The sequence below is a fragment of the Equus caballus genome, chromosome 8 (assembly GCF_041296265.1).
Source record: "Equus caballus isolate H_3958 breed thoroughbred chromosome 8, TB-T2T, whole genome shotgun sequence".
Classification (NCBI taxonomy): Eukaryota; Metazoa; Chordata; class Mammalia; order Perissodactyla; family Equidae; genus Equus; species Equus caballus.
The window spans coordinates 51,677,563-51,691,120 of NC_091691.1; the positions used below are offsets into that span (position 1 = coordinate 51,677,563).

The 13,558-nt window shown below is 38.2% G+C and overlaps 1 protein-coding gene across 6 annotated transcripts in view; it reads right to left on the minus strand.

The window, feature by feature from the left end:
• Nucleotides 1-13,558, minus strand: part of LPIN2 (lipin 2) — a 91,078-nt gene that overhangs the window by 56,418 nt on the left and 21,102 nt on the right. The window contains exon 1 of one of the 6 annotated variants that reach the window (XM_003365514.5): nucleotides 7,651-8,060. The exons of the other annotated variants lie outside the window; for them this stretch is intronic. Within the exon in view, the coding sequence (XP_003365562.3) occupies nucleotides 7,651-7,758 (108 nt within the window). The 5' untranslated portion in view covers nucleotides 7,759-8,060. Of the gene's footprint in view, nucleotides 1-7,650; nucleotides 8,061-13,558 lie in introns of those variants that run through there. 6 annotated transcript variants of the gene reach the window in all.

A 13,558-nucleotide genomic window follows, 5' to 3' on the forward strand; every position in this document is an offset into this window, starting at 1 on the left:
TAACCATGTGATCACATAACCACCACTACAATGAAGATACAGAACTAGATCATGCCCCAAACACCCCTATGCCCCTTTGTACTCAATCCTCTTCCCCTATCTCCAGCCAACCGCTGATTTGTTTTCTGTCTCCATAGTCTTGCCTTTTCCAGAATATCATATAGATGGAACCAGACAGTACGTAGCCTTTTAGATATGGCTTCTTTCACTTAGCATAATGCATCTGAGATTAATCAACATTGTTGCAGGCATCAGGAGTTTGCTCCTTGGTGCTGTTAAGTAGCATCCCTTTGTGTGGGTGTACAAAAGTTTGTTTATCCATCCATCAGCTGAAAGACATCCGGGCTGTTTCCAGTTTTAGATGATTACCAATAAAGCTACTAAAAACATTTGTGTACAGGCTTTTGTGTGAACATAATTTCATTTCATTTGGGTAAATACTTAGGTGTGGGATTGCTCAGATGTACTTCTGCAAGGTTGATATTGTAGCTAACGTTTTTAAGATATCTTGAGTACACCTGGGAGAGTTTGCTATTAGAATAAATCCTTCCTTAAATTATTTTACAAAGTGGTAATAATTTAACTTTTATAAGTTTGGATTTTCCTCTGTGGTAGGTGTTTAAAATAGAGATTCACTTACACTGGTAAAAATTCAAACTCATCATTTACTCATGCTTTAACATTTTAAACTGTGCCTATCTCTGACAAACCACCTATAACCTAAACTACAATTCTGATGTTTTACTCAATGTTCTTCCTAGTGTTAGCCATGGGGAAGTGATGGGGGAAAAGAGAACAGATGCCATTTTACAGACCTCACCTCATTTAATCCCCACAATTAGGTGAGGTAGATATTACATGCATCGTACTAGCAAGAAAACTGATGCTCAGAGAAGATAAGCAACTTACCTGGAATCAAACTGTGACACAAGGACAGGTACAGACAAAAGTTCAGGTCTATCTGTCTCAAATGCCCAGGTTCTTTTTACTGTGCTTGGGACCACAAGCTCCTAAAAACACTAATGCTAAGTTTATGTCATTTTCAGGGCTATGTGTAAGCAGGAATTTCATAAATCTTTTACAAGGCCATGATGATTCTTCTATATGCTATCGTACATGAAAAATGTTAAGCTTCTTATTAGGAATAGTCTGAAAGATATGATTACACTATGATCACAGGTATGTTTTAATGAACATGTTCTCATCCCAAACTTTCTATAAGAGAATTGTGTGGCTAACTGATTTTGGTGGTGATCATTGGTAACCATCAGCAACTCTAAAATAAAACAGGAAGTCTGATTGTTTGGCTCACTTTCATGTATAAAAGCCACACCATCTTAGCAGGTTTCTATGGAAACAATACACAGTATCTTCAGTGATGACTGTCAGTTTAGTTCAGACGTTGGGAGGATACAATGTCCTTTGACATAGCCTGACTTTATTTGAAGTTCTTTCTATTTATTCACTGACCTAGAAGTCAGGAGTTGACATCACGACTCTTCTTCTATGGTCACAATTACAGCTGTGAGACTGGGAACAAATGAACATGTTCCTGCAGTGTGCAGGTCTAGGGAAAGACATGTTAAACTTTGCTCCTCTTCTTCTCATGCCCCCAAAAGAACCTCAGTTATTATCACAGATGAATTAAGCAGAAATTTTAAACTTGGTCCAACTATGGTAATTCCCTGGGCTCAAAGTCCCTCCCCCTGCATCCTATGGTACCCTGGTTAAGTTCAGGTGGGAACAAGCCAGATGAATCACCTCAGTAGGATTTGAAGGTCACTGTACCTCTTTCACTAACTTAGTAGCTACCAACTGAAAAAGTACGTGCAGGTCTAAAGTTCATAGTCCAAACACCCTAAACAACCCAACGCTGAAGAGTTTATTATCAAGAAGTCTGACAAAGCACCTGCTTTAGAAAGAAAGATATGCTTGAGAGAAAGAATGTAGACCGCCTCATCAAAAAGAAGATAATTCAAGGATTAAAATAAATTTGGTTTTAGTGAAATTCTGTGAGTTTGTCATTTGAGTGGGTTGCATGTGGCCTCCCTGTGCATTCAAACCACTAAATACTCCCTCGAGTGTGCTCAATTTCTCTGACAAATTTTTTTCTAAGAATGCTGGCCATGAAACTGACCAGTTTCCACTCCACTACAAAAAACAGGGCACTTCTCCTAGGAGATTGAGTTCCTTTCATTATGAAGACTAAGAGTTACATTAAAAACTCTTTTCAGTCTAAGAGGAAATGATGACTAACTCAAGTAGGGAAAATGACAATGATTCACCAAGGAAGAGACTGTTCATCAAAGAAGAGTACTTAAAGCTCTAAGCCTTTCAGTCCAAAACGTACGTGACAGATATATATCCAAAAGCCATTGTTCCCCAAGTCTGATTAATCATAAAAACTTGGGAAGCTTCCTAGAGAGAAGACTAAAAGGAACCCTGTGGTATTGGGCTGGAATTAGAGGTCTCCGTGGACAGATGCACAGATACATATGTGCTTATGCCTGACAGAGTATACATATTTAACATTCTAGCTGTCTCTGTTAAGAGGATCTAGAACCAAGGATACTCTAGAAGCAACAAGCACATCCAGAGCCCAGATCTTGGTTTCTAAATACCATTCTCCAATCAAAGAAATCAGGGCTCCTTGGAGAAGTGGCTGATCCCAGGGCTGGGGGCAGGAATACAAAATGATGCTGGAGCATCTAGTACTGCCAGAAAGTAGGAAAGTGCTCAAAATGAAAAGAATAGGGGCGTGTTAAATAACACAGGAGCTAACGTGAAAGAACTTTCAATGGCTCAAGCTAGAACAATTTGAAGAAAATGATAGTATTAGATTACAATCTAAAGAATATTCAGCAGTGCACACTGACATAAATTAAATTAATAAATAAGTAGAGAGAAAGGACAGCTTTCTCTTAAAGATGAATTCCAATTAATAAAGAATGAGGGGAATAGAAAACCACTATTAGAACACAACAGTAATAATTGTGGCAGGCAGTGAATATTGAAAAGAGGACAAAAGTTTGAGGAGAAACAGAATGTTTGTCTATTCACAAAGTATCTTTCCTAAGATATATATTCATTACAAAAGGAAAAATAGTAACTTCACAGTAGAGAAACCCGGTAGACACTACCTTAACCAAGCCATCCAGGGAAACTTCACCAGTAATAAGAGACCTTGACATCAGGGATCCCCTGATACAATAGTTCACTGAAAAGAGGCTATCGCACGTGTGGTATTCTTGCCAATCACCACCAATCTCCATCTAATTAGGAGATAACATCAGAAAAACTCAAATTGAGGGGAATTCTACAAAATAACTGACCAGTACTCATCAAAAGTGTAAGGTCATGAAAGAAAGGAAAGATTGAGGAACTGTCACTGATAGGAAGACTACAGTGATATGACAACTAAATCCAAGGTTTTGTTTAAAAACAAAACAATTTCTGGGCTCCACTACCCCCTTCAGTTCTGATTCAGTTCTGTCTGGGAAATCTGTCTTTTACATTTAAAGCTCAGAAGGGTTTCCAGTGATTAGTCAGACTCGGGAATCACCATCTTTGGCTGCCACTAGAATCACTGTGGAGCTCCGAGAAAGCCTGTGGACCAGGCCACGCCCTAGACTACAGGCACAAAGTACTTTTTAAAGCCCCCAAGTGACCCCAAAATGTCAGCTTCTCAAGCTATGTCTGATGACCACAGGTAAGTGGATCAACTCCAGTCCCCTCTTGAAAACTTAAGTACACAGAATTGAAGGGTATACTTCCTGCTGTCCTGCCTCACTTAGCCTGAAGGAAATACTTTTCAAACATAATGTCAATCTTATGACAGAGTATCAGTCTCTAATGGTTATGAGCTCATGTTTTGTTAGAATATAAAAGAAAGATGACAAATGACTTTTATTATCTTAGCACTGCCCCTTGACCTAACTGAGGCTAGCCTCTATTTGCAGTTCAAGTAGAGTTCAGATAAGTCTCAAAGAATGTAATAACATTCTAGAGATTTCCCTCCAGGTTTTCCTGGGTATGATTTGCTTTAGGCAAATTTCTGATAAAGGTCTTTTCTACACAGATATGGGCTAAGGTTAAGATGGTACACCAAGAGCACACAAAGTTCCAAATATGATTTCATCACAGAGTTAAAAACGATACTCTAATAAAATAAGATCAGCATGTCGTATTTCCACCCTTTGAAAAATATCTTCCCTAAATGTCTCATGTTAAGCAAAGTAAGAGAGCTCAGACAACGATTGTAGGTTATGCAATAGGCTTCAAAGAAGAGACAAATAAAAAAGAAATACTTTTCGAGAACAAGACACAAAATAGTAAAAAATTTAACAAAAATTATTTCCCCTACCTTTAATTAGATAAGTAGTAATGTAAAACACACACGCAAAAATTATCTACTCTAGAATTGGTGTTTATAATTTTTTCTTCAGTAGAATTGGGTTTGTTTTGAATACTTAATACCTAAGATATGAATGTAAAACACAAACTGCATAAAAAGATAAGTATTTTTCCAAGAGAGGTAAAATTTTTATCCAGATCCTTTCAGAGAGTTGTGTCCAATTCCTCTAGACTGAACCAAGGCCTCACTTTTTCAGACATCTAAAGATACAGTTATGGGATGATGACTTGTTTTTCCTACACACACAAAACTGACCAGTACCTGGATCAGATCTACAATACTGGGCTTATCCTAATCAACTGGGTGAATCAGCTTAGCTAACTGGGAGTATGTAATCAGGACCAAGCATCTGGGCAAACTAAAAGAGGTAGTATTCAGCCATTTGCTGGGGATCTGTCTGGGTGTGTTACTCACAAACTCAGAGCAGCAAATAATTCAGACATATTAGTAAATGCAAACCAAAAAATTTGTGAGCATCTAGCAAACTCAGTGAGGCACATATATTCGCTGAATGAAGAGAATTTGTTTTCTTTGAATTCACAGTTCAGTCGTGCATCTACTGTACTGAGGAGCAGTCGAATGCACGCATATGTTTTAACTGTAAGCCATCTCTAAGACCTTCCTTTCTGAAAACAGATGGCGGCATAAATACAAAAATGGATAATAAATAATTTTCAAACAGCCTAGACATATTTCTGGCCACAGCCTCTAAGCTACTTCCCCCCAAATTCCTGACCTCATCTGTGACGTCAGGATTAAAAGAGGCAAACAAGTTGTGAAAAACATCAAGATTTTCAGAGAATGTACTCCTTCAAACTGCCTAACAACATCTCTACATTTCTGTGAGGAAAGGAAATTCTTTACAACTAAATAATCAGTTTTGTGAACACAGTCCTTGTTGGAGTGGAGGAAAACGTTTGGTTTGGGGCCCAGTCACCTAGCGCTGCTGTAGGATTTGGGCAGCAGGGAGCAAAGACAAATGTGCTAAGGGGGGTGGGGGCGGGGAGGGAGGCTCCTCCACCCCTCACAGAGGATTTCCTATCTCATACAAGGCACTGTGCCCCAAGCCACACGCCCCGCCTACAGGGTGACTTGCTATCTTCTACCACTGTTTATGTCACTACATCTTGCTGTAAATAATATAAATACACAAAATTCTCTCTGAAAAAAGAGCTTTTTGGTCTCAACTGCACAGGTGCCCAGGTCCTGTGACAAAGAGCATAGAGGGACAAGGATGGAGAAGCACTGCCCTCAGGGCTTCCTGGAGTCCCCTCCTGCTCGTGAGGATGTGAAGACCAAGGTCAAGGCTCACTTCTGCCCCAGGAACAGGTCACAACCCTTGTGGATGGGTCTCATCTCTAGTAAGAATGGCCAGATGCCCTCTGAAGTCCCTTCCAGCTCTAAACCACAGAAAGACTTGCTTCTAGAAGCATTTCTTAGGATTACAAGTTTGGCTAAGAACTCTTGCAGTACATTCTGCCCTAATTTAAAAAATGTAATCAAAGTAATTTAAAATAAGGGGGGAGGGGTAAACAAGGCCAGCAGATTATTTTGGAACTTCAAGGTATTTGAACATGAAATAGTTTAGCCTCTTCCTTACCAAATAAAGGAACTATCTTCACTTGCTTAAAAATTATGGAAACGTAATTTTTCAAAAATTCCCAATTTCTAACAAAGCACAGAAGTCTTTTGATGGTTTGTTACATTATGAGATTTATACATTTACGGTCCAAATACATAAAATCATCTCCTTTAAAATGAGACTTTCACCTTCCAACAAGGTTTGCCTGGACCCTGAAAACCAGGATTCTCCCTTGCCACATTCACCCCCAGGTTATAAAGTCTAACTTGTATATAATCAGCACGGCTTATTAAGCAGATATCAAATCCGGGGTCCTGAACACAAGTCATTCAGAAAACCCAAGCTTCTCTTGGGGCAGGGAGGTGACCCATGCGACTTCAATGTTCTAACATCACCATAAAAGGTAACTTAATAAAACGCAGCCTAATCGAACACCAGGCGACCTCCCTCTAGAAAACACCAGCAGTAGGAAGCATAACAACTTCTTCCTGTGATGGGTGGTGTGTGTGTCAGTGCTACTCATTAAATGAATTTTTTAAGTATTTCCTAAGAGTCAGCTATGTTCAATACTCTCCCTTCTGACCTTTACGACAAATGTGCATGAATCCATGCATGCACAGACTCGATACTATTAAAAGGAAATGTCAAAGCTAAACTGCCTCTCACTAGCACCGACTCCCATTCATACTCACACAATGTCCAGTTCCATCAGTTCCCGAGAACCCCGAACGAGGACACTTGTACCAACCGGTCCAAAAGCAAAAAGCACGAAAATGTGATAACATTTTTAAAGGTGACAAAAATTTTTATAACTATAAAACTAAAATCAATCTGATTATGAGCCACATTTTAGAAACTAATTTTTGTGTTGTTTATTTTACACTTACTTCTATAAAAACATACTATTTTCTAAAAAAAAATCTTTATCTCATTGCATTTACTTCAGATTATTTTTAAAGGAAAAGGTTTCATAGGCAGAGTTAAGTTATACTGTCCTTAATTCCCCTGATGTTTTCTTTAATGCAGACTTCCAGAACTTATACTAAGTGCACGTGACTTGTTTTATTTTACATCTTGTAAGAAGAGAGAAAATGCTAGATTAAAAAAACTCAGACAATGTGCATTTTCCCCATATATTTCAAGCTTAGAAAATCTGTTTGTTTGCGATCATAGGAGAAAAAAGCCTGCGGTCACTCTTCTCTGTCATATATCAGAATAAAATGCCAGTTTCAAAATATTAGTTTAGTTTTCAAAAAATTCTGGCTAGGACCATAAAAGTTTTAAATGTTTTTTATTCCTCAACTACTACACTTGGATGCAAAGAGAATATGAAACTAGATACATTTAGTTTGAAACCCAGTTTTTAAAAAACTTCTGTTTAAAGCAGCAACTTCATTTTCTTTTCTAGGCAGAAAGTCATTATTTGTTAAATAATAAGTAGAAAAAAGTAGAAAGATGGCATAGTGTGAATGAGAGAGAGCAGGTAGCCAAAGATGCCTGTTGAACATAACTTTTAAAAGTTGATAAAATCCATTATGATGCTACAGTTTGCTAAGAAAGGGCATGAGCATGAGGCCCCCTCCACTCCCGGCCTTCTCTCCAACCATCCAGATTGGGCAAGCAGGCAAAGCACACATCGGTGCACGTAACTCACCAGGATGCCAGCAGGGGCCTTTCCACGGCAAACACCTTCACTTTTACTCAACGAGCCTTCATGAACCTTCTCCTCCTCATCTCCACTATCATCCTCTAAGGAAAACATCTTAAAATTGGAAGTAGCTTATCAACCATGTCTTTTTTCAGAGATGAAGGTACACTTCTAAATTACCAAAACAGAAAGCTGCTCTGCTGACAGACTGAGTGCAAACTGTTTGCAGACACAGTCATATGGTTAAAACTGAAAGGAAATGGTTCTTTAAAAAAAAAAAAAATACACACACAACTTTACCAGTAAGATTTGCTCAAAACGCCTCAACCCCTTCTCCCTGAAGAAGATAAGCAGGGGCAGGGGACAGGCTGTGCCACGTGTTTACACTGATAGGTAACAGGTCCTGCCAATCACACGACGGCCACTGCAGCTTCTATCACACGGGACAGGGATTGGGTTAATGATTCTCTAAATCAATCAGATCCTCGTTTGTAGAAATAAAAACACCTATACATATGAAGAAGTAATCTTAACTTTTTAGTTTGTCATATTGGCATGACCCAATATATTTTCACTATTGTGGAAGGGAGATAGCCTGCTGAGCACTATAAATAATGAGCAAATTATAATAATAATTATTATTAATATTAGTTATATTGTTATTATAATATTAACATTATATAATAATATAATAATGAACAATTTAACCTCAATAGTATGACAACGCAACATTGTAAAATTCAAACATTCCTGGTATTTCCTTTCCACTCAGTAAATCAACATATAGTAACGTCAAGTGAATTTTTTTAAAACCTAAAACACACTTAACACATACAAAATATATTATTTTTTAATTAAAATACACTGTTTTATTCAGGCCAGTGTCTAGAACTATGCTGTTCGTTACAAATAGCCATTTGGCTACATTTGGCTAAATGTACATGTGGCTACATTTGCAATGTGGCTGGTACCAACTGAGATGTGCTGTAAGCGTAAAATACACACACAGAATGAAAACAGAGTGTGAAATAATCTCTCATAATTTTTTATATATAGGTTACATGTTGAAATGATAATATTTTGGATATACTGAGTTAAATAAGATATATTCTTAAAATTCATTTACCTCCTTTTTTCTTTTCCTTTTAATGTTACTAGAAAATTTAAAATTACATATGTGGATCCCATTGTATTTCAATCAGATCGCACTACTTTAGAGTTTTGAGACAATCTTAAGAGAAGTGTGTGTGTGTGGCGGGGGGGGGTTGGGATGAACACTCAGCCAAAGTTCTACTAATGAAGAACTGAAGACGACAGGATTCTTCATCATCCCATGAAAGTATTTAGTTAATTCATTAACAATATACTGGCTGATGCTTACATATTTAATGATGTTCACATAATCTTTTATTCATTCATTTTTTGCTTGAGGAAGATTAGCTCTGAGCTAACATTTGTGCCAATCTTCCTCTATTTTGTATGTGGGATGCCTCCACAGCATGGCTGATGAGTAGAGCAGGTTCCCACCTGGAATCTGAACCTGGGCCGCCGAAGTGGAGCACGTGGAACTTTAACCACTCAGCCATGAGGCTAGTTGAGATGTTCACATTATTAAACCTTTTTCTCTACCTCTAACCATCACTAAATGACAAAATTTCCAAATGTGTGATCAAGTAAGAGGGAGTTGGTAATGTTTACCACAGCAATATACCACCAAGATACATACAACGAAAATGTGAAATGGCAGAACCGAAAATAAATTTCACCAAAATTAGATACGGGAAGATTTACCTTGCATTCAATATGTTACACTGCTTGCTGCCCAGACTACCAGATATCAATGAGCCTGGAGTACACGGAAGTGCCCACAGGCATTCATAATCTAATTCAATATACATCATGTACACAAATTCCTCCTTTCAAAAGAGAAGCGATTATTTTTGGTCTAATTATGCAATGCATAAAAATTTAAGCCTCTTCCTCCATGTCCTACTGCAGTTCCAGATCCCCAGTATCAGATGGCAGTAAAAAAAAAAATCAGTATTGGGGTGCTGCCCATGGGAAAAATGGAAGAAGAAATGAGAGGGTGGGGAGAAACGGAAGTGAGTTGAGGAGAGAGGAAGCAAGTAGAACAAGAAAGGCGATTAAAGAGAAACTATGTAAGATGAGGAAGGGTAGAAAAAGGAAAAGCAAGGGAAATAAAACCTGGAAGAGAAGAGAAAACATGCAGGGGTAAGACAGGAGAAGGGGGGAACTGTAAGTAGGAGGGTGGAAGGAGGGATGAAGAAACAGGGAAAAGAAAACCTTATCCATTTTAAATATGACGAAACTGAGGACCAGAAAGAGGTCAGCAAACAGTGGGCACCTGATGCTGGTTTGGTGTTTCTTCATGAAGCCAGGCTGAGACCACAAGAGGAAGTGCTAGGGGAAGGGGGACGGAGGTTGACAGGGAAGAGGGAGGAAGAGCGGCAAGGTCCAGGAGGGCAGAGGTTGGCGGGCATGAACTCTGTTCAGGCAACCTTCGCCTGGAATGCCTCTTACACAAGAAGCAAGCTCCAGGCCAGCCACTTTGGTTTCCCGCTAGTCTTGGTATTGTTTCACTGTTTGGATGGATGACTCATAGAATGTTCTGACTGCAAAGACGTATGCACCATGGACCCAGTGGGTGAGCTCATCTTCCAAATATCTATTTCATCACAGGGTGCACACCTCTGTCTTCCCCCTGTGGTGACCTGTAGAGCACCTGACCCCCAGGCTAGTACCCAACGTTCTGGTCCCAGCCCATCCTTTGAGTGGGAGCACTTCTTGGACTTGATCAGTAAGAGCTAAAATCACAACCAACAATTCTTAATCATCCATATGATTTTTTAAAGAAAAATGCTAGTCTATAGTCAAACTTTTTCTCTATAGGCTAAGAATAAATGGTTAAATATTGAGAAAAACATCTTTTTACTTTTGCATAGCATCTTCAATAATCTTTAAAAAAAACAAAAACAAGTAGAAGTTAGAAGTCTTTTTTCCAAGACTTAAATTTTTCAAGAAAAAGTCTAGCTTAGGGAAACAAAGCTAAAATGCTAGTCAGGAGAGTCAGAATCTTGTTCAGATTCCACAGCTGATGATAATGCTAGTAAAATATATACCTTCTTTGTTTTTTTCCACTACTAATCACATAAGTATATGAGACTAGGTATTATAAAGGGCTTTTTAAGAAGATGTAAGGATTTATTTAAAACTTCCTAACCTGAAATTTGCATATTTGAAGTTGGGCTAAACTGGTTCAAAAGAAATACCTTTATGCTACAAGTTATATTCTGATTTTAACACAAAACACGAAAATAATCTACTCCCCCAAGTGGTCAAACTGTGGAATAGCAACATATTTCTACTGAAATACCAAAGAAGAGATGAGAGAACTAAAAAGCTTTGATTAGCAAAAAATAATGAAAATATTTTTTAAAGCCTCAATTACAAAGAATTCATAATTTCCACCATAATTATTCTATAGTGGAGGAATTAAATCAAGTGCATTTCTGCATTTTCAAGGTCACTCATGACAAAGAGACCCACACAAAAGAACCACAGCCACCTGAAACAGATTTCCATGAGCCAGATGGTTCTCTTATCATCTATACTAATGCATAAGTTTTTCTTCCCATATCTAGAATTACTTATAATTCATTGTTTACCTATGAAAACAATCCAAAAGGGACTGATATGCTTTCTTCAAAACCAAGAGAAAATTCCTCTTGATACCACTCTGACGTTTCTCATACATTTGTAGTTTAACTGCTTACTGGATCACGCCTATCTAGTTTACTCAACTTACAGTGTTTCTTTACATCCTCACACAATCCCCAAACTAAACAAGACAGCTAGTACTACTTCATTTGCACTGTGAATGGATGAATAATGAAATGCAAACACGTCTTTCTAGGAACACAGAAGGACAAACAGGAAGAGTGTCCTGAGGTCAGAAGGCCTAGCTAAAAGTGACTCTCCCAAAGATAATCCTCTTGAAGACTTACATTTTATCTTTAAAATCCATTTTTAAATATGAAAAACATGACTAACTGGTCAAAGTTTTCTTCTACCAAGTTCAAGGGCAAATGTATCACATTTACCGTATGACCTAGAATATCCTGTGTATACATCCCTGTTTAAGGAGTTTGGGAGTGACAACCTGAGGCCTCACCCCCCTGAAGCTTTCACCCAATATTCTGAGACCAGAGAGACAACCTGAGAGTTGTGGCTGTAGCAGTTAAGTATATCTGATTATTAAGAGAGTAAAGCTAAACAGCCCAATCAAGGATCAGAAGAATCATGGACTGATTTGCGTCACAAATTCTGAACACTTCGAACAGAATAAAACCAAAACAAGTGGGAAATCCTCTGCCCACTCAGAACCCCCATGGCATCTGCCTCACTGGGTGTATGTCCATGTCTGATTAAGTCACAACTGCTTCTGTTTAAATGTCTGCCTTTTCTTCTCTCATTTCACCCTCTGAACAGCAGTAGGCAATGGCCCTGTCCCCACGGTGACACCCTAAGTATATAACAATTTCCTATACGATGGCTATGTCACCCCCATTTTGCTTACACTCAAGAAATCCTTTGGAAATGCAAGTCATATTGTCAAACTTTAAAATAGTAAATAATGTTCAAAGTGTGGTGCTTTAATCTATTCAGAAACAAATTCTTGGCTATAAACTCACAACCAACAGGAGCACATCAGTGTATCACAACAGTGAGCGAGGCCAAGAAGTTACCTGAGGAAGCATAGTGTGGGGATTCTCCACTCCAAGTCAAAAAGTGAGATGGCTTAAATCTTGCCAAAGAAAACAACAAATAATAAATGAAGGTGAGCAAGAAGTGACGATATCAGTAACACTTAAGGAATTAACTCAAGAGGAATTTCCCTTCTACAGCTGGTTCTGCACATTTCTAACTAAAGATTTTCCTGACCACTTGAAACAGTGGTGACAATCGTTTTAATTATTTTCTTGCTGTGATTTCACCTCTTTCAAACAATTACAATTTTTTTATTTTAAAGATAGTAGTAATTAGCTAGTACTCTCCCTCTTGCCCCCTTCCTCCATCTATGTAAATGAACTGCTAAGGTATGTTAAGTACTTAGAAATCAGGAATTTAGCAATAATCTCTCAGATATGTAGTTTCTTAAGGAAAAAGTAAAAATTCTATCATATATAAATTCATACAAAAAACAATAAATACACTAGAGTCTCAAGAGATAAATGTATGAAGGACATAAACAATTGACCCCCCCATATACATAACTATCAACAGTGAGAATCTGCTCACGTCTTACAGCTGCCACGTGCAGAAGCCAGGACGTAAATCAACGTCAGTCTGACTCCAGAGCCTTTGCTTTTAACTCACTGTGATGTTTAATCTACCACTTGCCTGCTATCATATCAGCAAGCATAAAGAAAATACCACCCCAGCAGTTGGGATTCTTGTTTTAAGAATCATCATGTGCTGCTGGGAAGAGCCATCCTAACAGGACAGAGGGTGAGAGAATAAATTATTGATTTATGGCATTAAATGGGTCCCCCAAGGAACCGCGCAACCATGCTTTGTTTCTGTGGTCATCTTGCTCTCCCATTTCTGTTTCTTTTTCAAACTTCCATGTTTCTCAACCTGAATGCAACCCCATCACCCTTCCCTCTCCATCAGAATATGCAGCATTTCATATTCTTGTAGGCAGGTTCATTTGTGCTCAGACAGTGAGCAGCAAAAATACATTCCTTTGAAAATGATAACTTAAGGAACTTACTTTTACAATGTGGCAGATTTTATTTAACTGTTGAAATTTAAATTAAAATGAAAATAATCAGAATCTTAGATTATTGCCTTTCAAAAGTTGAATCTGCCTACTTCAATCTAAAGTTCTCCT